The sequence below is a fragment of the Anopheles arabiensis genome, chromosome 2, assembly GCF_016920715.1.
Source record: "Anopheles arabiensis isolate DONGOLA chromosome 2, AaraD3, whole genome shotgun sequence".
Taxonomy (NCBI): domain Eukaryota; kingdom Metazoa; phylum Arthropoda; class Insecta; order Diptera; family Culicidae; genus Anopheles; species Anopheles arabiensis.
Window position 1 is genome coordinate 106,764,562 of NC_053517.1, and position 25,190 is coordinate 106,789,751.

At 44.8% G+C, this 25,190-nt stretch overlaps 4 protein-coding genes across 12 annotated transcripts in view; all 4 read right to left on the bottom strand.

The window, feature by feature from the left end:
• The window catches only part of LOC120908831 (supervillin), a 192,768-nt gene that overhangs the window by 84,928 nt on the left and 82,650 nt on the right, over positions 1–25,190 (bottom strand). The window lies entirely within an intron of this gene.
• On the bottom strand, positions 18,328–18,702 carry LOC120908839. The gene has a single exon (XM_040320285.1). It carries the CDS (start codon positions 18,653–18,655, stop codon positions 18,389–18,391), a length of 267 nt encoding a protein of 88 aa, XP_040176219.1. The 5' UTR covers positions 18,656–18,702; the 3' UTR covers positions 18,328–18,388.
• Positions 20,096–20,477, bottom strand: LOC120908836. Its single transcript, XM_040320282.1, has one exon. It carries the CDS (start codon positions 20,421–20,423, stop codon positions 20,157–20,159), a length of 267 nt encoding a protein of 88 aa, XP_040176216.1. The 5' UTR covers positions 20,424–20,477; the 3' UTR covers positions 20,096–20,156.
• Positions 22,038–22,409, bottom strand: LOC120908837. Its single transcript, XM_040320283.1, has one exon. It carries the CDS (start codon positions 22,363–22,365, stop codon positions 22,099–22,101), a length of 267 nt encoding a protein of 88 aa, XP_040176217.1. The 5' UTR covers positions 22,366–22,409; the 3' UTR covers positions 22,038–22,098.

A 25,190-nucleotide genomic window follows, 5' to 3' on the forward strand; every position in this document is an offset into this window, starting at 1 on the left:
CTAATTTTCGTATGATTGGGCGTGTTATACACACATCCTACACACGCTGCTGTGGGGTGCAGATAGAAAGTGGGTGCATTTTCAACTGTCCGGTGGTTTGCTACGAAACACACTTTAAAAGCTGGAGGGCGGCTTCTGGGGACCCAGCCCAGGGTGCAGGCCAAAAAAAGCGGGTTTGTTCGCGTTTTTTTCCTTGTCAAATGGTGGTCATTTACAAACTCTGCTCACAGAGGGGAGTGGACACTAAAGAGTGGCGGATGAAGATCACTATTACAACGATCATCGTGCGGAAAGGGTCACTACTACTGTTTGATAGTGTGGCCGGTTTCCCCCGAGCAGCGGTGTACAGGTTGTTGTTCTGTGTGGTGTGTTCTTTACACTCCATCCCACACCATGCTGTGTGTAGTCACGGCGGGGGAAAGATTTATGATGTAGCTTATTTTTTAAAACATGCTCTCGGAACACACACACACATACACATACACACAAACGAACGTAATCTAGTGCGAAAGGTATTTGACCGAAAATTAATTTACTTCTTCTGCTGGTGGGCGATGTGCAGGTGGTTCAAACTGCGGCAAATAATGTTCCAGCTGCTGCAACCGGAGTTTCGAGTATATCAGCAAAGTGTAACAAGTGAAAACCCTCCGGAAGTTGGGATGAAAACAATGTACACACTACTGGTTGCAACCTGTGCAACGGGGTTATTACGGGGATGCTTATTCGGCTAAAAGTTTTTTCTTCCACAAAACCATAAAGAACCTCGAGGTGCTTATTACAGGAAGAACGGTTTTTTTTTATCTACGGCCAAACGGATGTAGAACAGAAGAGAGTGGCTAAAGTATCTTTTTCGCTGTTTTGCTCTACGTCCAAACAAAAATAACGTTCATTGCTTTCCACCATATCAGAACAGTTAGCTGAAGTTGGCAACATTTAAACCGGGACTGGAATGATTTCACTATTGCTTTTAGCCTTCTCATTGAAGATTAGCGCAGCAACCACTTTCTTCTTCACATTGCTCTGTGCCTTCACTCCACATCACATGCACCACACACTCATCTCGTTCGCCAACTGTTTCGAAAATGGTTTCGATCTGATAGCACCGCTTCGACGATTTGCCCCACACCACAGCGCTGTGGATTTGAATCGATATCGCGCGATCGATAACTTAAACGAGATGAAGTATGAACGAATCGATTACATCGCGCAGTTCGAGCCTCGGTTAAGTAATCGAGACTCGCTCGCTCTTTGGACCGTTTGGGGTACGATAATTGTAACTTCCAGAGGTGCACATTTGCGATGCGATTAAAACAGTTTGGAAATCGGATCAGAGGTCGTCGATAAATGAAGCTGCGTGGATTATGTAAAGAGGTTTGCGTAAGCTCAGGTGCTGAAGAAGCTTCACCTGAGCTGAGGAAGATGTTTTAGAAATTGAGACATTTATTTAAAATTACTCATATGTAAGAAAAAAAGTGATCTTTAGTAACAGTCTTTTTGGTCCTTCGAGCCGGATTTTTTTCTGAAAAACAAACTAAAAATTACATTCAATCACAACAAACGCTTGCAAAATGGCAATTGCTGCACTGCTCAACACCTATCCCCACTTCCAAACATGTTTTAAGTGCAATTATTGATTGATCGATCGCAAACAAACCTCATCGTATGTCATGTACCCCAACAGCACTAATATGACAGCACCCATAACTCATCCGCTAATCGGCAAAACAGATCAACTTACAGCACTACACACTCATCACTCTTGTTTGTGGTCGCGAGAAAATAAAATAAACGAAACACCTCTTAAGACACACCTCACCCAAAACTGCCTGTCCAAACACGTGTGAAATAAGATGATCTCACCAAAGAAAGAGAGAGCGAAACAGATCACCGCGCGCATAGTAAGAGCAAAAGTTTATCCTCCATGCGCACCACGCTCCGATTACACTACACCCTGAACTGCCGTTTTGGAATCAGCCCAGCTCCGGCCACCGTCAAATGACCCTGGTACTGGTTAGCCGGAGCCGAGCGGGCCCAAGACAGCACACGCACTGCCCCAAACCGTCACGCCATCAGAGGTGTGCGATGTGGCGGCTTCCTTTTTGCAATCTTTGATCGCTTCGTTTCGCACATTTTATGATTAATTCTCTCGCGCCAGCCAGCCACACACACTTTTGTATGAATTAGTTTGTACCGAGTCTATTTTGCACACCTCCCTGGCTTCTATCTACCTTGCCTCTTTACACCATCTCATCGCTCTATGGCTTTACAACTCTCGCTTTCGGTGACCTCCAAGCGGTTCCGAATGTTTTTATTTCTCACCTTTCACAAAGAAGGCCCACCGAAAAACCGTTTTTTTCAGTTGCCGGTGGGTGGCGGCAATGTTCCTTTCGGCGGTCCCTCCCGGCGGGTGGTTTTGGTTGGCCACCCGGTCGTTCGTGGGCGTGTTTTACCTTCCCGTCCGGCGTTCGTCAATGACGCGCGCCAAAAAAAAGGCAAAAAATAAAAATATCCAAAAGCTAGGCCGCCACTAAACGGCCAAAGGAACGATTGAAGAAAGAATAAAAAACACCCCACTGACAACGGCACATACAAATCTCAGATTGCAGAATGACAACGTAAAGCGGGGAAAGGGAATACAGTAACCAGAAATTAACGATCTGGGCCTCCTCACCAAGCGCACGTTGTCGAGTAGAAGAAAAAAACACAAGACGAGTGTGAAATAATTACTACCAAAAACTACCCCCTCAAAACCCAGTAGCTCGAGCCGGATTATGGGGGCGCCGATTCTTCCCTTTCGCAAAGTTTTTTTTTAAGTGCTGGGAAAGAAAGGTAAACTATAGCGCGTCGCGCATGGCTCATCAAATGGACCGTGAAGGATGGCCATGGGTTAGCAAATCGGAGAAGCACGGAGGTCAACCCGCCCAGTAGCGTACCGTGCTACTGGGTGGTATGGTACAGGATGGATGGTTTTTGCAGTCCCGCACGTATATCTATTGAGCGCTTCGATCTGTCCAAGCAATAACTTATTACATTGGCATTTGTTACTCATGGGGAAGGCGCACCGTTTAACCGCGGAAGAGTAACAAATCAACCGTGTCCTAGCGACGCGTTCAATACTTCGTTTTGTTATTTATTTCCATCCTGGGTTGCGCGACATTCGCCACCACCACCCAAAAAAGCCTCCAACAAAACCGGTGCACGAGAAAGCATTTTTTGGAGGTTTTGGAATTATTTATACAACGCTTCTTCTCTGTTGCCCTCCGATCAAAGCGCAGCTTGAAGAGCTCTACGCTCTTTTTCTCTGTTTGTTATACATTATTGCACACCCCAACCTTCCTTTCACATACCCACCCTCCCGGTCGGGATCGGATTACAACCTATCGGATTTGGAGAGGGAAATAATCGCCGATCGTAAAACGCAAATCAAACGGCACACAAACAGCCGGAAGCTCGCGCCAACCCATCCAGCGGCGCACACACACACTTCCGAAACGGCACGAAAGGAGTGAAGGTGCAAGGTGGGCGCACCGCAAGGTGAGCGATAAATTCTTAATTACCACTTCAAAAACGCAAGTGCCGGCCGATTGTCGTTGCTTATTGTCCGCCCGCTGCTTCGCGGCCCAGTCTATTATTGTCACGCAATCGCGACCCCTTATTGCGACTGCGACGTGCTGCCGCCCGATGACGCGACTGGGTTTTGAGTGTGTCAACAGCTTTGCTTTGCTGTTGAAAGGGCGCTTTTTCGATTGGAAAAAGGTATCAAACATATCGAAATGGTCCTTTTTAGCGGCTTGCCAATAGATTCAATCGCGTGGCTGTAGAGCAAACAATAGTGGCATACCTTTTCACCTTCGAGACGCCCCACCTAGTGGCGTGTTATTGACTTTAACACCTCATCGATGCTCTATGCAACGCAGATCCTTACGATCATACCTTTCTAACTAGCACCGGACAACGCCATCGATACACAGGAGTGGGCGAACATATTAATTAAGTTTTAAAAATAGCTCCCAACGTATACCCGTTTCGATTCCCGCTCAACCAGTGGCAGTACAACCAGTCGAGTCGTTGTTCGTTCGTTCAATTCCGTCCCAATCATCCGCAGCGTCAGTGTGACGCGTAATTGGTATCACCTTTCACGGGAAGCAGCAGCAGCAGCCGACAACCGAACCAGGATAGACGTCATCCTTTTGCGAGCCGTTTTCCGACTTTCCGAAGGACACCATCGCACAAGGACATTCTTCGAACACACGTTATAACGTGGCAAGGAAAGGAATGTGTAGATTCAAGCCCAAAATAGCTGCTGCTGGTGCCAGACGGCTGTGTGACAGCCGCCCGGCACCATGGGCTTCCGGATGACAGCCTTCTGCTGTCCATCCTGTTCGCGTGCCATAGGACAGACGTTAGTGTTGGCTCGGGAAAGACGTCGGCACCGCCCGGCGGCATTTAAATCGGTACTGTTTACAGCCAAGCTGGTACAAAGTTCAACGTCGGAAGGTCAGACCGTCGTTTGGAAAATGCTTTAAAGTGTTTCAACAAGTATCGGGACGTGACAAGGTAGGGTCGTCTGACCGAAGTTCTCACACTGTGTGTGCGGCCCCGCCAACGCAGAAGAAGAAGTGCATAATCAATCTACAAAACAAAATAATGCATAAATTAGTTCGGCACTTCATTAATGTCTGCGCGTTCGAGGCGCGTTGCTGCGTGCAAGCCACCGTGTGACGACGCCTTCTTTTTTACGCCTTCCACGAATTATGTCAACCTCATTACGGAATGATAGAGGTGTTGATTGGCAATTATATTCCTGCCCGCCTGGCGTCATCCCTGCAGGATCCTTTCCACTAATTAAGGATCGACACCGGCACGGCATAACCGAATAAATGATGATGTGCTGCCACTGCTGCAGCTTACATGAAGATACCGTACCGTAGTAGCTCAAGAGGCTGCTGTGCCTGTTGTTCCTGGGCGTCCTTCACCCTCTCAAGTGGCCACTCTCAAGACGGTGTGACAATAAATTTCTCCCAGCCAGCTAATACCTGCCCCTGCTGCTGAACAACACTCTCGGTGGCGCTCTCGGTGGTGTGATGCTTACCTGCAATCAAAGGGGAAAAAGAGGAAAAACGAGGTTGGGGTTAGAGATGTACGAAGCACTAGGAAGGTCAGTGTGTAACAACGGTGGTGTTGTAGCCTGCAAGTGATTAAATATGAACATGCACAAGAAAGAGGGGGGGGGGGAAGAGTATGGCACAATGTGGGTCAAAATTGTGAGCGACAGCTACGACAACTGCACTTGGGTGTGTGAGGGGCACACGGACACCGTTGCACTCCGTTGATAATTCAGCACGTCACATGAGCGCGCCAGAAGGGTTTGGTTCGTGTGACACATCGTGGAAACATAAATTGTCACTTGTGTTGTTCTTGTGTCATGACATCGAGTGTCACGCTGCGAGTTGTCCACTTTCCAGAGGGAAAAAACACGAAAGGATGAGCTGTGGACTCGGTGGACCAAGTTCGCCAAAGGGGCATTAAACTGTCACTAACACTGACACCGTTATGGGTTGATATACACTCGAACAGATATCTAAATAGACTACACAAACACACTGGCAAGAACGAGTTGGGGACAATGAGCATTATGTTGGATTGTCCAGCTTTGTTACTAATTCCTCTAATGTTCGACTCTCTCACGTCCCTTTCACTCCGAGTAATGAACTTAGAATAAAATACGAATTAAGGTAACTTTCTCCCGCTTAAAACTAACGATCGTTTCGCTAGAACCACCACCAAAGAGCGCCCCGGAAGTGATTAAGCCATTATTCTAATTCCTCCCCCCCCCCCCCCCTTTCGCCCTTCCCATGGACAGACACGGTGTCGATTTTCCAGACCATGACTATCCCATCCACACTTTTGCATCTAATTAGCTAACGAGCTTCAGCGGAGAGCACAGGTCTGGATGGGGGAAAGTTTTCCAAACACTGTCCATCCGCCCCCAAAATCGCGCCACTTTCAGCACAAACATCCGGCGGAAAAGCGCGCACACAAACACCACACCGCTCCGTCGTCACATATCGCTTGAAAAGACATTAAAAAGTTAGTTTAGTTGCGTTCAATTCCACCTGCAAATGCATGGCACCCGGCCCGCCTCAAAGCCTCGCGCAAAGGTTTGCAGCGGGGAATCGTGTGGCGTCATTTACTGAAAACTCCGAGACTCAATGCGCGAAAACTCCGAGACTCAATGACGGCCAGTACGATAAAGTTTAGCATGCCAGCGTCCATTATCTAAATGATATATCCTTGGCATAGCCGTCAACAGACGTAGGGACGGGTTTCCTGGAAGAGCCTCTCATTGCACCGGTCTCGGTTTGGTTACGGTTTCTGAGACTCGGAACAGTTCTCTCGTGCTCCTGATCCTCTTGAATTTCTGCTGAAAAGGGCAGACAAATATCATCATAATTCTCTTAGCGTACCGATGAAACGATTAGCCATCACGTGGCGTCCTATGAGACCAAGGTCCTGCAACTTCCTATCAAAGGAAAAGCTGATGAGGATTGTATTACACATCGAGTCCCGGACATGAAGCTGCTTGACGACGGTTTACCAGGAAAAGGAGCACGTTTCGTGGCTTTCGGTAGGATCTAACTTTCTTGTTGAGTGAATGAGCTCATAGAATTGCGTTATTATTAGGAATGCCATCGTGTCCTATGGCTTCCCAAGGAGCCAATTCCCATTTAGATTCCAATGTGTAGTAGCGAACTTTCTCTTCCGGAGTTTTTTTTTCTTTTTCATACTAAATATTCTCCTTCCTGTTGGTTTAGGCAAAATGGCAACCCAACCGTAAATCAGAATCAATCAACCCCAAAACCTTTCAAAGATTATTTACTTTTTAATCTCCCAAAGTGTAGCGCTTCTAAGTGGGTGCTTCAAGCAAGGCCCTACTGCTAGACGCTCTAATAAATATTCCGCGTGCGATACATACTTAAAAAAATTCCCATTCCATCAAAACATCCGGGCCCGCTCACACACACACACACACACACGTGGAGCGGAAAATCGTTCAATAATTCATCAACAAGACACCGATGGGTTCGGTTGATCGAACACGACGCGTCGCTCGCATTCTCCGGTGCGTACTAACGGCGTAAACGCGCAAAACTAAGGGGAGCCAAGCTTTTGCTGCCTAAGACTCCTTTTCTGTGCTGTCGCTAATGGAGCAGACCTTTCAGACCTGATTACACAGCTAATGAAATATGTCCTTTGCTATCCCGATTAGCACCGAATTAGTTTGCTCTCTGCGCTCATATACGCCTGGTAATTATTAACATACATCCACCACACATCAAAGGGCACAACACAAAGCGAGCGCACATCTCATCAAGCAAATCATATTTCAATGCTGCAGTGCTGCAATGAACAGCATCTCTCGCGTAGTCTTCAAGCTTTATTCCCTGCTTTTTGCGCGCCCAGTGTAATGGACACTGGGTGTATCATCAGCTCGAAGGTGATGATGCTACGGGATGATACTACGGAAGAGTTAACGATGTGCACACTTTCTTCTGCTTCACGATGAAGATCCTCCGACTTGTGGGGTTTGAATACGTTTGGCAGAAAAAAAACCCCTCACTCACACAGCGGCATTAAGCATCCAGAAATGGAAAGTCGTTTGGGCAGAGTGCGTCACAGGGAAAAAGTAACGCTTCAAGCAACCGACACACCAAGCGAGCTTCTGTGTGCCATTGGAGGCGGAGGAAAAAACTGGTAGAAGGCAGCTAACTTCCGTGTCATTGAGTTGATCGTTTTGTGTTATTTCTTTCTGCAAACCCTCTCCCCCGGGGGTGCCAATCTCGTCCCAATGGTCCAAAGACAGATCGGTGACGCTTTCTGCAAAAACAAAAAACCATTCCTCCTTCTCCTTGGTTGGACAGGTGACGGCTGCCGCTGGGCGCCGTCTCTGAAGGAGATTAAAAACTTCCCCCCTTTCCATCTCCAAAAAACACTCACTCGGAGCCGGTTTTTGTCTTATATGCATATGTGATGAGAAGGCTCTCGTGTGTCTCTCTTTAGTTTGCACAGACTCTTTCTTTGGATTTGGAGGAACACACCACCGCTAGGGGGTAGGGGCAATTTCTCCACCGGTGTCACTTTAAGCGAGGTAAATTAGCCACAAAATGAGTAGCCGAAGCCTGCCGCTTACACTGCCCATTGAGCGGCCTCTTTTTGCCAGTCGACAAAGTAACGGAGGGGGGTCTTTGCATTCCCCTGCAGACCCGCTCGGGAGCTCGTTTTTTAGATGACGGTGATTGATTTCGATATTCACGCGGGCAACGACGGCCAGCATTCCGAAAGCATCGCTTTCGAACAAGTGCTGTTATCCGGCGGGTTTAGCGAAAGAAGACAAGATCGCTTTACACAGTCATAAAATTGCCACAAAGCATCTCCGAGCAGGAGGAGGACGACGTCATTATATGGGGAAAAGGCCCAATTGACAGTCCGTCGTCGCTTGCGTCCTTGGCTGGAGGTTGGGGTTGGGATCATTTTATTGCATTCCATTCCCAAACCCGCTATTCCGCTATCTATTCTGAGGAATGTGAAGCATTTGTATGCTCCCTCCAGCGCTCTTTTATGCTCTGTCGCGACAGAAAACCGGGAGTGCATGTTGAATGAATTGGCTTAATAACGGAAACTTATGAAGTAAATTCTACCGCAAAAAAGCGGACATTTTTTGCCATGACATGCAACACACATAAAGAGCTTTATCAACATCAAGCTAAATACAGCATTTCCTGATAAAAAGCCACATCAATTAGTTACTTCTAACCAACGGGGCTCATCTTGCAGTCAGCGGTAGTACACTACACCACCGTCACGCAATCCAATTCCCCAAGATCATTAGGACCTAAAGAACTACTTCCCAAAGTCTATCTCATCACTTCCACTTCGAGTTGAGGAAACGTTCGCCCGAAGGATGGAAATGTCCGCTGGGAGCTTGTTTTTCTTTTCATGCCTCCTGTACAATCAACCACTTGTCGGTCAGTCAGCTGTCACGTATCTCATTACTACTTCTGGTGGCCATTTCTGCCCAAAAAGGGTCCAAAGGTCTCGCCTCTTTTCCACATCAGCAAATAGAGACACGTACGCGCCCAGGACTGCAATCATTAATGATAAGAAATATATATAATTCCACTTCAGCCAAGAGCTTCTCTTCTTATTCCAGAATGATCCAACTCCTACGAACAGTCGGAACAATCGCCCAAAGATCGAAGCATTGACATTGAACAACACACGCTTCGATTCGAGCTGTGCGTTACGGTCTATTGGGTTTTGCATTACAATTCTTGCTTGGAATTGCCCCTTACTATTCCCCTTTCAAATGACAAATACACACTCACACACACACACAAACGGTTGGTCAAGGTTGATGGTGGACACTTGTAAGAAGCCCTTGGTGTCGTATGCGCGGTAGCGTTAGCAGTGGACAGTATCATACACAAAAAAATGCCACTCGGAACACTATTGGATTCGTATTGTATTACACTCCACACACGAAAAGGTTAAAACAATCGATACGTAACGTGTTTTTTTTTTTTGTTTTTTTTTTCGTCGTCTATAAAGCTGACCAGGTTTAAAACATAAAATCTGCAACGATGGCACTTCTTTTCCCCCCGCCCAGTGCCGTTCGCAATAAATGATTTTGCATACATGACCTGCTGCGTGCGTCTTTCGGGGGAAAAATCCATTTTAATTTCCATCCAGGGCAGCTTTCGTGCTACATTATTCAAACAAATGGTTCGAGATTAATTTGCTGAGCCAGCATAAATGGCTCCGAAAATAAAACAACAAGCACCACACAACCACTGGCCTCGGGAGGATACACCAAATCGATATGGAACGTGTATGCGTCAACCTCTTTTTTAAATAACAGAAAAGCATTCGTGGGTGAAAATGGGTGAGCATACAACCTCTTCTCTCTCTTTGCATTCTGCTCTGCAGTCAGCCACTCTGCGCAGCGGAAGGCTAAAAGGTCAACATTAATGAGCTGCCGATGATGCCCTTCCGGTCGGTTGTTGGTGAATGATTCATTCAGTACCGAAATGCACAAACAGGACAGCAAACAGCCGAATCGAAATGAAAAGCGCAAACCATTGCAGCAGAAAAGGTAATAATGCAAACGGACCAACACAACCACGGACCGATTAAATGCACTTTTCACGAACGATTTATCAAACATGTCAATGATGATGATGCAATGTTTCCACAGGGCGACTTTCTTTTTTCTTCCATTTTCCTCCCTTCTTTTTACCAATCATCACAACGGGGGCCCTTTTCCGGTTGTGTGTGTGTGTGTGTGTGTCGCACGGCACCTGTCTACCCATGGCGCTCTTACTTAATCACCAGGAAGAGAGCGACCAGGCACAGGCAAGTTGGCGAAGGAAGACGACACACCGCGGCCGTTTTACAAGCGACACTTTATCGCATCCAGCAGGCGTCGAGAGAGCATGGGCATGAGGAATCTGGCGCTTTTCTGTTTACACCTTTACAGCGCATTCACAGCAATCTAATGCGGATCAGGTTTGCGGTGTGATCTGGTTCGACGGAGAGAGGACACAAATCATTCGGGCCGGGTTCGTCGCTTGCACGCTTGCCTGTTTCTTCGCTAACCAATCAAGCAGCGAGTGATGTGACGGACACGGATGAATGCACTTTTATGTCCGCTAGCCGAGATGCAATCCAAAGACGAACCGGTCACAACGAAGCTGTTGATTATGATGATGGGAGATGATTTAATTTGCAGTAGGTACCGTGTGCACTTCCTCGTCGAGCGCAAATCGAGAGAGCGGGGTCGCGTGCGCGTGTGTCTTGATTAATGTCGATCGTCACACTCGCGGGCAAGACTGGTTTTGATGCAGCGCTTTGTTCGTACTTTCTATTTAATGTATGCTGGAGCAGCATAATTGTGACAGATTGGCACAGATATTAGTGCGTCACATTTCGTCCGTTACGTACATACGAATGCAAGCACCTATAAACGCCTGCAGGTTATGCAATCCGCACAGCATCTTTCGCTTAACAGTGGTTCGTTTTAGTGACTTGCATGAGGTTCTTTTTGGAGATGGACAGCAACCACCGCATCACGATGTCATGAGTCATTGTACCATTAATATCTGTACCTGGCTGCATACACCAATTCTCCATTTGTATTGCGAAATACCAGAGGACAACAACCAACACCGCTCACACCATCTGACGCAGGTCGCAAAATGTTGCGCTGTAACCGTGCAGACAAAACCCACAAACTCCATTAAGGCTTCGTCGGGGGCCTGGGTCGTCCCATACCCACATATTCTCAGCTTGTGCCACGGTGCCTTCGCCTTCTGCAATTCTATCCCAGTGCGCGCGCGGCAGGTCGTTGCCGCTAGTGCCGAACCACGCAAAAATAAAACCAGCACACGGTGCGCGAAAATGCGAAACCAAAAAGAACACACAGAACCCACAACAGTACCTAGCCGGGGTGTTCCTACTAACGTTTTGCGGTGGTGTGTGCGCACTCACGGTTAAGAACGATAGAATGCAACGATACGCGTGGCCGTTCCACTCGCTCAAACACAAACACAGCACAGGCAAGAGCGATCGAAGAAGCAACCACGGCAAATTTGCTCAAAACTGGTTAAGCCTGACTGGTGTGGGGGGAGGGGGGGGAAGCGGGGTGAATGGTTTCTTTTCCATCTGCCAGTTTGCCGCTATTAGACCCGCGCGCGCTTGCTCGTCTGCCTGAAGGAAGAAGGAAGTGAAGTCTTAGCCTCCTCCGAGCCTCCTCTTCTAGACAGGTTCTACCATTGCAAGGGATTGCTGAAGTGCAGCTGATTGCTGGCTCTAAACCTTTGTATGTGTTTGTGTTTGCTTGCCATGCATCCATCCCGGCCATGGATTGGATTGAGTCCGGAGCCATGGGAGAGCGAGCCTGACTCATCATCACACCACCGCGCGCGCAACCACTTTGGTCCCGTTAGTTAGCGAACAATCGATACCGGTGGTTCGCGGCCTCCCAACACACACACACACACACGGCCCGACGGAGACGATGGCAAATCATTATTCTGGCCGAACCGGAATGTAATTTGATTACTACACCGTCCAGGTATATATCGGGTGCTGAGGCTTCGATGACGTAGGACGCCCCCCTGTCTGACTTCAGGTGGTGGCTTTCCCGTGGCGACCGATGGAAGGCAATGAAACCGGAAAAGCGACACGCTCTACCTGAGCACCCCGGTTATTAGGGCGGTAAAAAAGCAGGACGACGTCCTAATGGTGTTCATGTTCTGCTGCCATCTATTTCCATCCGCAACTCATGTCCGGCACACGATAAGAAGGGTCTGATAAGCGGGCGCAATCTCCGAATAGAAATGGGAACAGTTAGACAGAGAGAGAGAGAGAGCAAAGGAAAGAGGTTGAAGGTACAGTAATGAACTGGAGATGTAAAAACAAAGGTAAAGTGGTTCAACAATTTAAAGCTATGAGCTGCCGATGGCGGTAATTAACATACATATCGAGCTGATTCAACAGGTTCCGGGTCCTGTTTAAGCTTTAAGCCTTATTGAATGTTACAATAAACGTCAAGCATGTTAAAAGCAACCACAGCCAGAGAGTGTCTCCATTCGCACAACCATTACGACAAGTGTGAAATGCATTAAAGACGGCCGAAACGGTGACTTCTCCCTGTCTGATAATAGAATTAGCGCACTTAATGCTACGGTAAAGACCACCGCCCTACCACACCAGTCCTGCAGACTGACACTGGGGACACATACAGGCAGGACAACGTTGGGGTAAAGTTGTGTGAATTTTCATACCGCCACTCAAATTGAATTCCCCGAGCGTCTTGTGCCAGCCAGCGCGGTGGCTGCAAAAGTGTCTTGTGGCCCTCTCGCACGTTTCCCTGTGGAAGTGTGGGGACGCTCTTTTTGTGCTGTGACTCGTGACACCACACACGCTGTTGTCAGCGCCGCGTCAGGCCGTGTCTTGTCTTGCGGAATGAGTAAGAAGCTAAACAACCTGCTCGCACGCACGCTCGGGCCAAGAAGCAAAACATACGCTTTATCTAATTTAGATGCAAATTTGGTTATTGATTGTCGCGAGTCGCGGCTGGCTGGTGCGGGAGGACTTCAGACAAACAAACTGTACGCCATCAAACGGAACTTTTTTGTCCAATCCACCAGTGTGGGAGACAGGGCTAGAGGGTCGATGGCCCGAAGGCTATCGACTTCATTGATGGATGATGTCACAGTGAGTTTGCGGCAATGTCGTTCGGAAAGAAAGCAGGCTTCGTGTTTTTAATGCTAAAATATGACAAAGTGGATTAAAATTATGTAGAAAGAGAAGAAGTGAAGGATTTTACCATTTTTACAAACTATAAGCTAGATGTCTGGGCTGGCTCGAGCGCTGGCTGACGGTCGTTTTGGATGGGCAGCTGTTCCCGCGTGTTGACCCAGGAGCCAGACAATTCTGTCTCGTCGTTCACACTTCTCCGGATTAAACTCACTTGGATGCTTTTCTTTATATCACAAAATTCACACTTCAGGCTGGCTCAATATACTACACACTACACAACACAACTACACTGTACACGACGCACTCACGCACCTAATTCTACCTGTTATGAGCGCGCCTTGTGTATATATGAACACAACTAGTATGTTTCCATTGACGCGCTTACATGTTGGCCATTGGCGGCCGATACGCGATCGATGGTTTCGTTGCATCCGAATGTACCGAATTCCGAAAAAAATCTATTTCGTCATCACTTGCTAAACTAACAGGAATTGTAGTAATACTTCACCGGACATATTGTTACTAAAATGGGGGAAATAATCGTTTCGTCGAGGTCAGTTATAAAGGCAGGCGATAGTTTTTTGTACTAAATATGTTCTGTAACAACTTTAGAATGGTTCTAATGAGTTTGCTTTGCTCCTTATCCCAGAAGGCTAATTTTTAGCAGGAATTACTGGGATTTCCTAGGAGTTCGCATAGCTGTGGGACACTTTATTCACTCTTTCTTATAAGAAATGAACAATGTAATGTGAATTTGACTCTACAGTATCTCTTGTTGGATAAATCCAATTGCATTTCCAAGGGGCTTGTCCAAAAAGACTGTCGTAGATTCCTATTTTATCACATGAAGTTCATTCCCCATAAGAAAGAGTCAAGGAAGTGTTCCACAACTATGAGAAACTCTGGAAAACCCAGTAACATGTTAAGAAAAGGCTCTTCTTTAATTCCCTAGACATTACGAAACCTATTATTATCAATAAGAAATGATTCTTTACAAAATTATAAGAGTGTCCTTATCAAACACATAATTTCCGTTTTTTTTTTTTCATAAAATTCTAATCCAACCAATGTTATAACCAATGTGGAATCAAGCTCTACTTTTCACCGGGCTGGCAAAGGACTTCCAACTACGCTAGACGAACAAACATCGCCCAATACCGTGAGTGGGTGAGTGTTACCACCGTTTTTTTAATGGTTCAAGTTCAAAACTATCACTTTTTGTCCTTCTTTCTGGTGCACGAAGACGACGTTCGCCGATGCTCTGTGCTCATCTTTGCCCTCCAGTGCACACTGCTGTACACTTGCACACCGATATGCAGCCCACCAACGCCACCACTGTGTGCATTGGTATGCGTTTACCCCGCCGTCGTCGTGTGCGCGAGGATGAATGCTCATCTTCCAACAGGAGAAGGAGAAGCTGTAGACATTTTCTATGCCATGTTCGCTTTTCGCGCTGCTTGCAAGTACGACATGGGAGGGGGAAAGCTTTGATGCCATTTTCCCAAAAGGACAGTGCGTGTGGAAAAAAATGCAACACCATAGCTACACATTTAGGAGAGGGAGGATGCAAATAAATAACCCCGTCCTATTATCACAAAGAAAATAAACAACAAATTGGGGGCTTCCCTATCGGAGCTTTTCCGCACCATTTTCTCTTTACCAAAACACGCACCGAAGACGCACACCTTTCTCCAATTGGAAAGAACCACCGTCAGTCATTTTTTGACAATTAGATATTCAATTTTAGCCTGCCCTGGCGCGTCGCAAGCCCGCCTGTGGTCGGAAAATCTCGTGGCATGCTGCCATTGTTTGTTTTGTTGTTGTTGTTGTTGCCGTGCAGGCAACAAATTCACCTGTAGTGTGTGTTCCTGCACAGCCGAGCCCTCCCCTGTGCAGCCCGGTGTGTGTATGTGTGTGTGTGTGTGTGTGGGTAACAGTGTTAGAGAGACAGACAGAGAGAGACGAGATGCGCGCGCGCGCACACGCTCGCTCGCTGACAGTACCGTTCTTTCGTTTTCGTGTGGTTGTGTGTGTGCGTGCGTGTGTGTCGAGCGCTTGAGAAGAGATTTTGGCGATGGTGGCGCGTTATCAAACACCGAAGAGGAGCGTGGGCTTTTCTTCTTCCAGCAAGCAAAAGCACTGGCACGGGCAAGCATGTCGCCGCGCGCGTTTTCCTCTTCTTTACCCTTTGACCTGGAAAACGTACGTACGTACACGGCATCCTTTGCTTCCTTTGCTGCGGTTCTAGCGCGAGGTTAAACCCCGGGACACCTGTGTGTGCACTACTAACCTATCTTTCGGTCTTTACTGTGTCTTTCAGCCGGAGGAAACGGACAGGGCTGGACCGGCGATCGTTCCATGCATACGGTTAACGGTAAGTGAACTAATTATCTAATCAAATTGCTATTGCTCGACCCCGCACACGCAAAGTCAGCTGAGATCCGCGGTGAAGGTTGCTCCTCGTTTGTTGTGTTGTCATCGAAATTTGACACTTCTCGTACCAATTTGCATTGTGCCGCACAAGAGAACCTTTCGAGCTTCCGGGCTTCGTTGTATCGTGTGTTCTCAAAGTGTGTATGTGTGTTCTTCAACACACGGATCCTGCTGCTTGCACAAGCCTTCTTCAAGAACATGATTGTTTCTTGTTTCTACCCTGGACCGCTGGAAGAACATTTCTAGCGGGACTTTCCGCACACAACCTTAGGAACGTCCTTAGCAACACACGGACGGCAGCCTGCTACGATGCCCACACTTTCATTTTCTATGTCAACCGAACGTACCGGCGGCATGTAAATTCTACATTAAACATACACACACACACACACACACACACACACACACACACACACACACACACACACACACACACACACACAGCCACAGACACCATTCTAGGGTCCCGCAACAACAACGCTGCTGCGGAACAGCTGACATCAGGCCACTTCTTCCAAAATCTTCCGAAACACGGCAATGCAACACGTCCCACCCGGATGTGTCCGGATTCCGAGCAGCTTTCCCGGTTGTCACCTTCTTTTCCGGCTTCCTCCACACACAAACACTTTACGAAGCACCGTTGTTAGAATGGTAAAAAAACAAAACACTCGACGCGAGAAAACAGGCGCTTACGGCACCGCACACATCCGCACGCTTCGAGAGTAAGAGAGTAACTAACACACACTCTGCCTTCTTCTGCTGCGCTTTGTGGTGGTGCTCGACCATGCTGCAGACAGTAATTCGCCTCGCTGCGTTGTGTGCGTGTGCTTCGGGATGGGTGGTGTGTAAATATGAAACCGGTGTTGGACAAAGGCAGAATTATTTTGCGCAAATCAGGGACTTTTTGAACCGGGTTTCGGTGTGTGTACAGTAAACAAGAAATCTTACATTGTTAGAGTACAACAAAACATGGTGTCTTTCTTTATGAGCATCCCGTTTTTCCTTAAATTCTTGCTTACATTTATGCTGTGTCTCGTAGTGCGAGCATTTTAACTGTCACCCATAGTTTAATATGACCACGTACAGGATCATCATTATCCCACAGTGTGTAGGAACGGAAGCACAGTGGGAGCGTTTCGCTTGTTTGTGAGATTTTTCGTGCATCTAGCGCATAAAGAGGTAGTGGTCTCTTTCGTTTCAATTACAGAGTGGTCTTGGATGCTTAATTTGTTTTGCAACTTCATTACAATCTTTTCGTTGTAATTCACTAAACAATGGGTAATGGTTTTCTTAACATGTGAATGCATAATGGTAGCTTGAGCTAAAACAAAACTAAAGTTATTTGACTATTGTTGTGTCCGCACAAATGAAACATGAGACGATGTATACGGCACAAACAGAATATGTATATTTTATCACTATCTTTGGTATATGTTCAACCGTTTACAATAATAAATAATACCACACAATAACACGCAATGCAGGGAGAGGACGGCTGGTCCTTCTCGCGCCGCGATCCTCACTGAGGACGTCACAGGATGACAGCCCTGCTGTCAACAGTGAGCCCTCAGGATGAGGCAGCGGTCTGTCCACAACAACTATTAGTAATAATTGACAAACCTATTTAATTTACTCAAACACAGTGAATTGTTACAGTAAATAGTAAATAGTGTTTTTCTTGTGTGCTTTGCACTGTTAAATTTATTTTGCAACGCTTAGAAAAATGGTATGCCACACTTTTTTTGACGATCTAGTCTAAAAACTGGAAAAACTCTTTGATTTTATCAATCCGCCCAAGCGACATAGATTAAGCTTTAACACCATACACCATACAGACCACACAACAGTAAAAAGGGAAGGAAAAGCTCTCAATGCGAGGAAAGCCTCACCGTGTGGCTCTCGCAGCAATAGATGACGCCACCCGCTTTTATGCTATTTTTAGAATGCATCAGTCGTCTACCGTCTGCTAAAGGAAGCCTTTAGCTTTAGATTCCTTTTAGGTTGAGAGTTTGAGCCGGTTAGGGCCCGTTTAGTGGTCGTTTAGTGAATTTGTGGCACTTGGGTAAGCTTTTTACCGTCAAGGTTTAAATTGGTGATGAAGTAGTTTCACCAACGAACCGACACGGTACTTGTTTTTATAAGTGTCCCATACGAAAACATGAAATATTCACAATAAACTGCAATGCAATAAATCAAGAACTGTAGAGCCCAAAAAAATTTGGGATACAAAATTTTGTGGACTAAGGAAACCTACAGCTACAGCTTAACGGCTAGGAATTTTATTATCAGTAACAAATTTCAACCAACCTTAAATCCTTGAATATACTTCCACTGAACTATTGAGCATGTAGCATGGCAGCTACCCGTCATGTAAAATAGTTGCATTTGAGAATTGTACTGTTAAGATCGTTCAAATGTAGGTAACATATTTAAAAGGACAACAACTATGCTTCAAATTGTTGCTTACAGAAGAGGTCTTATAGGTCGATAATCGTGAATATTCCATGATGAATTTCTGACCCAACTCTCATAAAAAAAACTTTTTGCTTATTGAAAAAAAATAACATTCCAATTTGTACGATACATAATATCCATTGTTTATTCAAAACATAATAATTTTACACTAACTATCTTATCCCAAGCAGTTCGTCAGCTTGCAGCCAACGGTGATGGCCGTTTTGACGCCTCCCCACAACTTTTTCCAGAATCCACGACCTCCCATTGCCTCGACTGCGGCGGCCTCCTCCGGGGTAAGCTCCAGCACGAGCTGGGTGTTAGCACTAGCTCCGTCAGTATTGGTACTGGAAGCAGCGGCGGCCTCCTCAGGCTGAGGCAGTGCCTGGGAGACGGCGAACACCGCGAACAGAGCGATCAGGACGAAGGCGAAGGTGAACTTCATGTTGGCTGCTTGGTTGGCGTCTTGCTTGCGACTTAATGAACAAGGACACTACTTGTGCCTTTTATAGGAAGTACTTTCTTTGGCGTAAAGGCATTTTCGATACATTTGCAACAACTGTTTATTCAGCAGGCACTCAAATGGCCTTCAAAACAGTGGTCTGATCGTTTCCTGTTTTTGTAAACCACACGGCCGATACTACCATAGCGTAGACGTAATCAAAACAACTCTTGTTTGATTGTTTCTCCAAATATTGATATTTTGTAGACCGGAAAATGTATTCGACCAATTCCAATATTGAAGCTATGGAAGTTTCTATTTGTGTAAAACACTTGTACGAAGGCGTCTTCTGCTTTGATACGGTGCTACAAGAACTGTATCCTACTGACCTGTACCTGATTGTTCCAGAAAAGGGCTCTCCGAACTTTTAAGTTCATGGACCACATTGTTTTGCAAATAACGTTGTTAATGGCCATATTGATGATAACTTTAGCTATCGAATGAACGTTTAAATATCATTTTGATGATAACATACTAACTTTATGCTTCAAAATCCGTATAGCTTTCTATTATTGAAACTTAATATTAACATTGAACCGTTGTTTATAAAAGTCTCCATAACAAACTATTTATTTAAAAATTAATATAGTCATCGCGTCGAGGCTCTCGAGGGCAGTAGTTTGAACAACTCGGTTTTAGTAAATTGTTCATATAATACGCCAAAGAAGTACACCCAAAGCATTTGCATCCACCAGTCGGATGATGTATGTTTGGTTAGAACATATCGACGTTTCTCCATAAAGTCATCAAACAGATCCAATCATGGGTATACTAAATTGATAACACTTAGCATAGCTGGGAGAATTTTCTTATTTGAGGAATGTGACTATGATGGTATCGCTAAAACTGTGGTGATAGTGTGTACATTATCTCATCCACTAACCCTCTCCACTTATAGAGTGAAAATGAAAGGCTCTGGTCTCCTCTGCAATGAGCTTTAAGAGATGCACTTAGTACGTTCGCTAAGGACAACTCTGATAGGTTAATTATGATATTCGCTTAAGCGTTTTTCGTCAAGAAAAGCTGTCATAGGTCCGTTAGCATGAGTATTCCATTCAGGATTCCTAATACTTATGCGACTAGCTTAGATTGTAATCTATCTCTAGTGCATGCATAGTAACAGAGTAAAACCCGAAGTTATTATGATTTGCTTATTTCATTTGTCTACATGTGAAGTTTAGTTCACAGCATGACTTTATCTGAATGCACAATTTTTCAATAGTTCTGAAAGATTTTACTATTTCGCATTTTCTATTGAAATGTTTTTGTTTGAAATGAACAAAACACGTATCGCTTTTGCTCTAATTCTCTCAATTTTACAGAAGCTGTCTAGCTGATTGAACTGTTTACTTCATTTCTTAATTGAAAGAAAAAACACTCGAATTTGTACGCTACACAATACCCATTATTTATTCAAAACATAACAATTTAACACTAACTATCCTCATCCCAAACAGTTGGTCAGCTTGCAGCCAACGGTGATGGCCGTTTTGACGCCTCCCCACAACTTTTTCCAGAATCCACGACCTCCCATTGCCTCGACTGCGGCGGCCTCCTCCGGGGTAAGCTCCAGCACGAGCTGGGTGTTAGCACTAGCTCCATCAGTATTGGTAGTGGAAGCAGCGGCGGCCTCCTCAGGCTGAGGCAGTGCCTGGGAGACGGCGAACACCGCGAACAGAGCGATCAGGACGAAAGCGAAGGTGAACTTCATGTTGGCTGCTTGGTTGGCGTCTTGCTTGTGACTTAATGAACAAGGACACTCCTTGTGCCTTTTATAGGAAGTACTTTCTTTGAGGTAAAGGCATTTTCGATACATTTGCAACAACTGTTTATTCAGCAGGCACTCAAATGGCCTTCAAAACAGTGATCTGATCGTTTGCAGCGGTCTCCTGTTTTTGTAAACCACACGACCGATACTACGATAGCGTAGACGTAAGCAAAACAACTCTTGTTTGATTGTTTCTCCAAATATTGATATTTTCTAGACCGGAAAATGTATTCGACCAATTCCAATATTGAAGCTGTGGAAGTTTCTATTTGTGTAAAACACTTGTACGATGGCTTCTTCTGCTTTGATACGGTACTACAAGAACTGTATCCTACTGACCTGTACCTGATTGTTCTAGAAAAGGGGTATCCAAACTTTTCAGTTCACGGATAATATTGCAAATAACGTTGTTAAGGGTCATATTGACGATAGCTTTAGCTATCGAATGAACGTTTAAATCTCATTTTGATGATAAAATACTAACTTCATGCTTCAAAATCCGTATAGCTTTCTATTATTGAAGCTTAATATCAATCTATCCAAGGTATAATTGAACTGTTGTTTAAAATAGTCTTCATCTCGAATAGGGATAATGTCGTGTGCATTCTCTCATCCACTAACCCTCTTCTCTTTTAGAGTGAAAAAGGAAGTCCACGGTCTCCTCTGCAATGAGCTTTGAAAGATGCACCTAGTACGTTCGCCTAGGAAAACTCTGATAGGCTAATTATGATATTTGCATTAGCTTTTTTCTGAAGAAAATGCGCCATAGGTCCGTTATCATGAGTATTCTATCCAGGATTCTTAACACTTATGCGACAGGCTTAGATCGCTAGTTCTAGCGATGCATAAATTCTACGCGAATTCATACAACAGTACAGAGAGAAGGAGAAGGCTTTCAAAGCGAGGAGAGCTTCATCGTGTGATTATCTCACTAACAGATGGCGCTTCCACCTTTTTTGCAATTTTTAGAATGCATCAGTCGTTTACCGTCTGCTAAACGAAATCTTTTTAGATTCCTTTTAGTTTGAGAGTTTGAGATTTGTTTCACTTGGGTGAGCTTTTTAACGTAAATGTTTAAATTGATGGTGAGGTAGACCGTTCGCCGGCGAACCGAAACGGTACTTGCTTTTTATAAACGCCCCACACGAAAACATAAAATATTCACAATAAACTGGATTGCTATAAATCAAGAATTTCAGAGCCCAAAAATACATTTTTCAATACAAAATGTTGTTTACCAACGAAACATACAGCTATCTTAAACAAAATTGAAACAAACGATATTCTTCAACAAACTTCTACTGAAATGTTGAGAATATTAAGAGCTACCCGTCACATAAAATGGTTGCATGTGTGAACTGTGCTGTTGAGATCTTTCATAAATTGGAAATCGAATGTTTATATGAAGCACAACTTCCCACGTAAAATGCTTCGAATTGTTGCCTATAGAAAGTATAAGACAATCAGTAAACGTGAATATTCCATTATGAATTTCCAACACAACTCTCAATAAAGAAACTTTTTGCTTCATTTCTTGATTGAACAAAAACACACGAATTTGTACGCTACATTCTACACATTTTTTATTCAAAACATAACAATTTTACACTAACTATCCTCATCCCAAGCAGTTCGTCAGCTTGCAGCCAACGGTGATGGCCGTTTTGACGCCTCCCCACAACTTTTTCCAGAATCCACGACCTCCCATTGCCTCGACTGCGGCGGCCTCCTCCGGGGTAAGCTCCAGCACGAGCTGGGTGTTAGCACTAGCTCCATCAGTATTGGTAGTGGAAGCAGCGGCGGCCTCCTCAGGCTGAGGCAGTGCCTGGGAGACGGCGAAAACCGCGAACAGAGCGATCAGGACGAAGGCGAAGGTGAACTTCATGTTGGCTGCTTGGTTGGCGTCTTGCTTGCGACTTAATGAACAAGGACACTACTTGTGCCTTTTATAGGAAGTACTTTCTTTGGCGTAAAGGCATTTTCGATACATTTGCAACAACTGTTTATTCAGCAGGCACTCAAACGGCCTTCAAAACAGTGGTCTGATCGTTTCCTGTTTTTGTAAACCACACGACCGATACTACGATAACGTAGACGTAATCTAAACAACTCTTGTTTGATTGTTTCTCCAAATATTGATATGTTGTAGACCGGAAAATGTATTCGTCCTATTCCAGTATTGAAGCTGTGGAAATTTTTATTTGTGTAAAACACTTGTACGAAGGCTTCTTCTGCTTTGATATGGCGCTACAACACTTGTATTCTACTGAACGACACATTCTGATTGTTCTAGAAAAGGGCTCTCCAAGCTTTCCAGTTTGCGGGCCACATTGCTTTGCAAATAACGTTGTTGAGGGTTATACAGCTGTTGTGGGCATCCGTGCCGACCCCTGGACTTGCCGAGGCAGTTGTGCTGCCACCGGTCAACGTCCAGGATGACGACAGTGTGTTGCGTACACTATCGCACTCACTAAGCGTGCGAGGCTTAGTGGGTGCCGAGCGTTGCACGATCAGAGTGTGTTAGCGAGCCGATCGAGCAGGATCTCTCGGCAGGGGTGCTCGGTGCGGCTGGTCCGCGGCCACCGCACGTATAATTTTAAAGTGTTTGTTTATTGTGCGTCTTTATTATTTATTACCGTAATATGTTGTATAAGTGCTTATAAAATAGTAAAGTGCAGAAATTAACAAAAGCTATCAAATTAAGGTTTAAACCCATTTTGGTAAAATACTAACTTTATGCTTCAAAATACCTACAGCTTTCTATTATTGAAACTGTATATTCATGTTTTAGAGGTAAAAATTAAAATTAGTCACAATAACAACCTATTTATTTTAACCTTCACATAGTCATCGCATGCTGCATTGTAAGCTCTCGAGGGCCGTAATATGTACATCACAGAAGTTGATACCGAGCATCTACCGGTCGAATGATGCTCGTTCGGTTTGAAAGTATCGGAGCGTTCATCCATACAATCATCAGACAAGTCCAATCACGGGCATACCTAATTTTTAATTCTTAGCATAGCTGGAAGCATATAAATAACGTTTGCATAAATGCGTTTGCGGTAGAAAAAAAACTAAGTGACATAATTTTTTCTATGAACATCATATTACAGGCATTTGTTTTTGCATTTTTTGCAAAAATAAATCTACGATCTTGCGAGCTGCCTATCGTCAGTTGTCCGGAATTTTCGCCGTGTCGGACAATAACATGCATGCAGTCATGCTTTTAGGTGTATCTTCGATTTTTATCAATTCCTGCTTAGTTCTCGTTACGAATATGTTCGAGTAGAGCTTTTGGATCATGTTTGTCTACAAAAATTTGACGAGACACAGCTATAGAATATTGAACCGGTTTGCTGGCTAGGGTGTCATATAAAAATTCGCTTAAAATGATTGCATTGAGTTTTAGTGCCATTATTTGCCGCTGCGAAGTGCCAGTGAACGCGAGGTCTGCGTATTGATATTTTTTTTCATGTTTCACGTACTATTTCACTGTTTGTCCAGTTGCATCGACCTCCCGGCCATGCGAAGGACACTGCTTGTGCCTTTTATAGGAAGTACTTTCTTTGACGTAAAGGCGTTTTCGATACATTGGCATCAACTGTTTATTCAGCAGGCACGCGAATTGTATTTAAAACAGCGGTATGATCGTTTGCAGTGGTCTACTTTTTTTGTAAAATACTCTACCGATACTATGATACCTCAGACGTAATCAGAACATATTTATTATATCTGCAAATATTGACATTTTGTAGACCGGAAAATGTAGTAACCCAATTTCAATATTGCAGCTGTGGCAATATACATCTTTGTAAAACACTTCGAGGAAATCTTCTTATTCTTTGATGTATACTAGATGTTATACGAGGAATAAGCGTGTGTGAATCTTATCTCGAATTGGTTCCAACCAATCAATCCGCCAAGGTAGCTATACTTTTCGGCTTCACTGCCTACATGATGAACCAACCTTTAGCTCCTTCTGACCTTCATAATTCTAGAAGGTTCTAGATGATAAAACAGATTGTGTATAAAATATGCCACTCAAGTGCATACAGAGCTTTTGGAACTCCCACTCCGACTTGAGCATGAGTATTTGATACTTATTGGTGTACTTTTAGCAGGATTGTCAGTCCTGCATATGGGGTCTTGGTTCACGAGGTGTTTGAACCCGTGACGGGCATGTTGTTAAGTCATGTTGTTATAACTTTATCACGGGACTCATCCAAGGCGGTGTGATAGTCATAACAGAAATCACTTCGGCTGCTGGCTCATTCCTATGAGCTTAGATTGGATAATATAATTTAAATTTCTTATTTGGCATTTAAAATTATAACGACTTTGATCTGTTCGGTGTGTGGCGCAACCAACCAATCGACTGGAAAGCGATCGGTCGGTAATATTTACTTCAGCCAAACACGTTTATTCCCGTTTATGCTTCACTTCAAACAGCGCTTGAGAGGATCTTGTGCGCCTAAAAGTATGCAATTTGCGACACAAGGTTTAACAAGTGATCAAATGCTCTGCAATCTCAGAAAGTTAATAAAAGCTTTAAATAATGCTACTACACACGTACTCTAGCAGATGAACCACTTGTACCATATACGTTTCTATGTCAACAACACACGTGATATAAGCCGTCAATTGGGTAATAGATTAAATGGAAGGATGTTTAGGACACATTAAGTCTGAAGTCAAAAGATAATCCAG

Bases quoted from the DNA above. Each gene is read 5' to 3' on its own strand.
- LOC120908837 (XM_040320283.1), bottom strand. From the start codon at position 22,365: ATGAAGTTCACCTTCGCCTTCGTCCTGATCGCTCTGTTCGCGGTTTTC.
- LOC120908836 (XM_040320282.1), bottom strand. From the start codon at position 20,423: ATGAAGTTCACCTTCGCTTTCGTCCTGATCGCTCTGTTCGCGGTGTTC.
- LOC120908839 (XM_040320285.1), bottom strand. From the start codon at position 18,655: ATGAAGTTCACCTTCGCCTTCGTCCTGATCGCTCTGTTCGCGGTGTTC.